Raw genomic sequence first — 5553 nt, forward strand, 5'->3', positions numbered from 1 at the left:
ACAAAACTTGTTAGGGACCACATTGACATGCCGTTCTGACTGCCACCGCTTTGTAAATACGCCTATTTTTTCCTGGGGTACAGGAACCTCACAGATAGGGAATAAACTTCACAGTTCTTTTTAAATTTTCCGCTTGTAACAAATGAGGTACTGTACTCTTCAGAACGCCTTTCGTGTCATATCACAACGTCTCATCTCTCAGACACTCCCCAAAGTTCCAACTCACACTTTTAAAATAAGACCTTGAAAATAGTGACAAAGCGGAGGCGGTAGGAGGAAAATAACTGTCGTCTGAGATATCGTTTTGGTGAAATGAAGAAAAATTGTCGACGCGAAATAAGACAGGCAAGCGGATTACACATATCCACAAAGCTGCAGATAAAAACTCAACTATTCCTTATTTTCGTTCTTCCGAATATTTTTTGCGTGACTATTTCCCAAATCGTACAACTTACAGATTATCAAATGCAAAAACGACTGAAGACGTCAAACTAAAAAGAGAAACTATGCCTTGCGTCGATCTCAAAAAGATATGGAACGATGACCTAAAATTCACCTACTTCTTCGTGACAAATGTTTGCTTTCTGGTGGGTCCAATTGTGACGAGTGAGATCATCACGTGCTATTATTTTGTTTTTTTTTAGATCTCAGGATTCGCCTCACTGGTTGTTGGAATATGGCTATACAGTTCGAAAAACAACTTTGTGGAGTTGACACCTTCCTCTTACTCAGGTACGATTCTAACTAGGGCTTTGAAAGCACTAAGAAAAACGGAGGAACCAAAATATGCAATTGAAAAGTGTATTGCTGGTGGCGCCGAGTGAGGGGAACGAAGAGTGCACGAGTAATTAATAGGACTCGTGCTTCGGAGGTGGAACAGTTGGTTTCCGAGAGCACAACGTCTTGACGGCATATGAAAAATTGCCTTCAGTCCAATACTATGGTGAAAATTTGATCAATGAGATCAAGGTTCTAGAAGAGAAGAATTGGTTAGAAAAACCATGGATTTTCCAAAACAATATTCTTAAATTGTGATGTTTGTGTTTTGAAAACGATATCCCTCCCTAGAAAGCTATTTAGTAATATTTAGTTTCTTTTCCTATTCGAAAGAAATTGCCTTCAACGGGGATGAAATCAGTGCGTACTCTAACTGTAATGATTCATTTTCTATAATTCGGTCACGATTCTCTCCAATTCTTAGCAAAAATCTATTCCCAACTTTATGGAGTGCCCTTCTGAGGAATCATGAAAATCTCCAGAAAAGATTTCCCGTTTCTCAGAAATTTGATACTACTTGAAGGAGAAAGAGACAAACTAAGAAGAACTAAATGTGCTATTAGTACTAATAAAATGACGGAGAAAACAAAGAGTGATTGAGAAAAAACCAAGACGAGTGCATGCATGTGCTGGTCTTATCACAAACTAGATGTGCTCCTATCCGAAAAATGTTTGCAATTGGGTGTGAGTGTAAGAGACAGAGTGAAACAAAGAGCAGTAAGAATTTTATACACTAAAAGTTTCGAAATGAGAAGTTTGGTTTAAATTAACTTCAAAATCTGCCAAAGATGGTGATCTAGAAATAACAATTATCGGAGAGAAGGTACACTATCCAAAATGTGCCAAATAGGAGGCACACCTGACGTATGGATTTGCTTGCATAATTACTGGGTCGCATTGACCTCGATTATGTGCACTGTACACCTTAGTAGTCCCTACTCAACTCACATAAAAAGCGAGACGCAGACTGTTTGTTGAAAAGTGTGCAAGTGAGAAAATGGCAGTAAATGAGAAATGTTTTTGAGAAATATGGAGTAGGTATTTATAGAAATGAAGAATAAAAATGAACAATAAAAGAGTTTTCAATTTCAGCTCTATCTGCGGCGGGACTATGCGTTTTCACCGGTGTCACAATCTGTATCATTGTTGGTGTTGGATATTTGGGCGTATCATGGGGCAACAAGCCGCTTGTGTATTCGGTAAGAGACAAAGACAAAACATTGAGGTTTATGTGACAACTTTTCCACACTACAGTACATCGCGTTCATATTTCTCCTCATAATTGTCCATGGAGTCGCTAGAATCACCGGATTTCTGCACAAGGTGAGTCAGAAGATGAGCAAATCTCTCAGAAAAAGAGAAGAGCTCAATATTAGAAATCATAATGAAAAATGTTAAGGAAGAAGCGAGAGAAAATCTGAGGAAAAACATGTTTGACAATATTAACACCAGCATTGTTGTGACCAAGATTGGAAGAGAACTCAAACTTCTCGTGACTTGGAACCATTTGCAAAGAGAGGTTGGTTATACTGTAGTTTTTGAAAGTAGATCTATAAAAAATAGAAACTGAAGAAAAGAGCTGTTGTTTTTGATACTGCCTTTTTTTGCAAGCAATGTTTGCTTTTAGGTGAGACAAACAAAAAGCGTATAGGTGTGAAGCTTTTTTTAGTCGATTTTCCAAAAATTGACTAAGAGGGATAGCAGGATGGGGAAAAAGCGGACGATAGATTTTCAACGATTACAAAAAAGATAAGAGCGATTGACAAGTGGCGTAAGAAAATCTGGGATCGACACCACAGATCAAATATTTTTAAGATTATAGAAACACGAATACGGTAACTGATTAAAAACTACGATGAGATAATGTACTTACGGAAAGTGCAAAGAATTACACGATACAAAATGTTTTCCGTACCAGGTTCTGACTATCCCCTACATAGGAAAAATACAAAATAATTTATCCTTTTAAAAAAGGGCACTTTAGTAAAGAAAAAAGTGTATCAAGCAATGTCTTCTACTCCGACCGGTCATTCCATGAGCTTTGTGTTTCCATTCTCTGCTTAATCTCTTTTCCGTACGACAAACAGAATGGCGGAAAGCAGAGGGTGGAGCGACAACGACCGAGCTTTCGAATTGTCGTTTGAGTTTATTAGACAATGTCTGAGATGAATGTCTAGCTCGGTATAATAATAGGGTGGGGCATTCAGTTTTGGTCGGGCTGATTTTTCGATGTTTAAAAAGAAAATTGAAAAAGAAAACCGAAGGGAAACTTAACTACAAAACAAGATATAAGAAAAAAAAATGGATATCAGGAATACTGTATACCTCTCAATTATGACGTTTCAGTTGGAATGTTGCGGTGTTAACAACTATACCGATTGGTACTACTCGGTCCACTGGCCAAGTAGCAAATACACCCCGGACAGCTGCTGTAACCCAATTCATTTCAATGGAAACAGTACTATGGAAAACTGCGGAAAGCTTCCGGATGACAGAAGTGTACTTTTCCAAGAGGTAATTTATTACTAAAAGTCAAATTCTGTTATAAGACACATACATTCCAGGGTTGCTTCCCGAAATTTGCCGATTGGCTGTATCACCACATCATCTTAGTAAACTGGGTCACGTCGATACTTTTCGTCATTGAGGTATGAGACAGTGTGCGAAGATCAAGAGAACAATTGAACGAATGCTAATCATTTCAGATTATTCTCTTCATCTTGTCTTTGGCAGTTTTACAAGTTCTCAAAAGTACTAAAGACACGTCCAGAAGGTAATACCGAACTTCAAAATAAACAGAATTATAAAAAATGAGGAGGTGTTTGCAGACCACACCGTCGGGAACGGGAACCGGATGTGTCAAGTGAGAGGATACGGTTGAACTCGATGGATCGAATTGGGGATGCTCGAATAGATAATGATACAGTACTTGAAGATGGTGGTAGTATTAACTCACGGTAGTTATCCGGTTCATTTTTCAAATTCAAAATGTCATTTTGCCTATTTTTTCACTTGTATCAGTGCCCATAATTATTATGACCAAATGTTCTCAGATTGATGACGCATTCATTTAATTTATTAATCTCTCATTTCACTTTGTTTTTTTTTTCTGTTTTTCCTTCTTGTGTTTTCTTCAAAAATGAGCTTAAATTACAATAAAAATTAAGAAAAGTTCGGAGATTATATGGAGAAAACATAACCTTTCAAATTCAACATTATATTCACAATGTTTGTTACAAAGCAACTCTAAACCGGTAAATATATATTTTGCTCAGTGGATATATTAGACACATGAAGAGAATATTTTGTATAGCTGCGTATTGAAAAGAGAATTGAGGATTCCAAAAGATGAAAGGACACGACTGCTGAGTTTTTTGCTGATTTATGTCCACCCATTTCGAAGGGCCTCAAGCTTTTCTTTTCCTCCTTTTTGTTCTTTCCGAAAGAAAATTTTTAGGAAACCTCTTTGCTCTAGCCCAAAACTTCAAATTGCTTAGAGTTCACCTGATTTTCCAAGAAACTGAAAAAGTATGTTGAGAATATATAAAACATGTAATATCTGCCATCGATCTGGATGTGAAGACTCAGTCATGTGGCCGGTCACTACGGCCGTCAAAACTTGTCCAATCCAGTTTTTTCACCCGTTCTCCTTCGATGTCGTTCGAACTGGAAATGAGGAGAGCGCCGCTGAGAAACATAAGTGAGGGACGAAGATTTGAATCAGGAGAAGACCGAGGAAAAAGAGACTTGGATTTTGAAATGACATCATTTTAGGAATAATTGGATTTCAGAGACTGCCAATGCGCTCTGAATGGCAAATTTGAAACGGTTGTCAGTTAGAATGATATATGTTGAATGAAGGAAGCTCAAACAAAATTGAAAATAAACACTTGGTGTTCAAACTGTTTTTCAAAGAAGTGAATGGAACAAGAAATAAGTTTGAAATTCATTTTTGATTGTTTTCGATGTAAAATTCAGTTTTTTAAGATTACCACTGTTTGAGAGGGAATGAAAACATTACCGAGTTTCTCATGTGGTCAGAAAAGTAACTAGATGTACATTGAACAAACCCAACAGAACAAAACTTTGACAGATATGAGACCTCACATAGTTCCACATTTAAATAGTTCCACATTTGAACGATTTTATTAAAACTGCCCTAAATCAGCATTCTAATGGAAAAACTGAAGTGATACGTTTTCTTCCATTTTTTGTTCAAGTGTTTCGGCTCATTTTTAATTAAATTTCATCTTGAGCCAATTTCATCAAGTCCAGATTTAGGATTTTTGGAAAAGAGGCAAGGGACCAATTCTATTTTGTTTTCAGTTTGAAGATTTTTCGGAGTCGGTGTTACAAGACAGAATCGTTGACAGATTCGTTGTTCTCTCCGAAAATGAAACAACTGATTTTGTGCTGAAAGTAGATGTCTAGTTTTCATATATCTATAAAAAGGAGCTTATAAAAAGGCGATTACAGCATGCATTTTTAGAATATTATTTTTAACTTTTAACTCGTCATATCTAAATTCTAACTTCAAGAGAAAAATCGTTCACTGTGAAGATGCATTTTAGTATTCAACGAACTTCTCAGTTTTCCGTCAAATCATCAATATTCTCGGGCAGTTCAGATTTTTGCCAGCGTGATATCCTGTTTCTATGTTTTGTGGTTTACCAAACTATACGGTTTCTTAACACATTCCAGATGAAATATTTGAGTATCAGTTTTACATCCCCAATTACTTACCTTCTCCTCCTTTTGAAATAATACATGAAAATA

General features: G+C 36.7%; 1 protein-coding gene across 1 annotated transcript; it reads left to right on the forward strand.

The window, feature by feature from the left end:
* Positions 1-506: 506 nt before the first annotated feature.
* Positions 507-3738, forward strand: GCK72_023495 (uncharacterized protein; the record flags this gene model as incomplete). Its single annotated transcript, XM_003102526.2, has 9 exons — positions 507-587; positions 645-732; positions 1870-1976; positions 2032-2100; positions 2177-2296; positions 3124-3291; positions 3342-3425; positions 3483-3550; positions 3606-3738. 9 exons carry the CDS (start codon positions 507-509, stop codon positions 3736-3738), a joined length of 918 nt encoding a protein of 305 aa, XP_003102574.1.
* Between the last annotated feature and the right edge of the window lie 1815 nt (positions 3739-5553).

The sequence above is a fragment of the Caenorhabditis remanei genome, chromosome X (assembly GCF_010183535.1).
Source record: "Caenorhabditis remanei strain PX506 chromosome X, whole genome shotgun sequence".
Classification (NCBI taxonomy): Eukaryota; Metazoa; Nematoda; class Chromadorea; order Rhabditida; family Rhabditidae; genus Caenorhabditis; species Caenorhabditis remanei.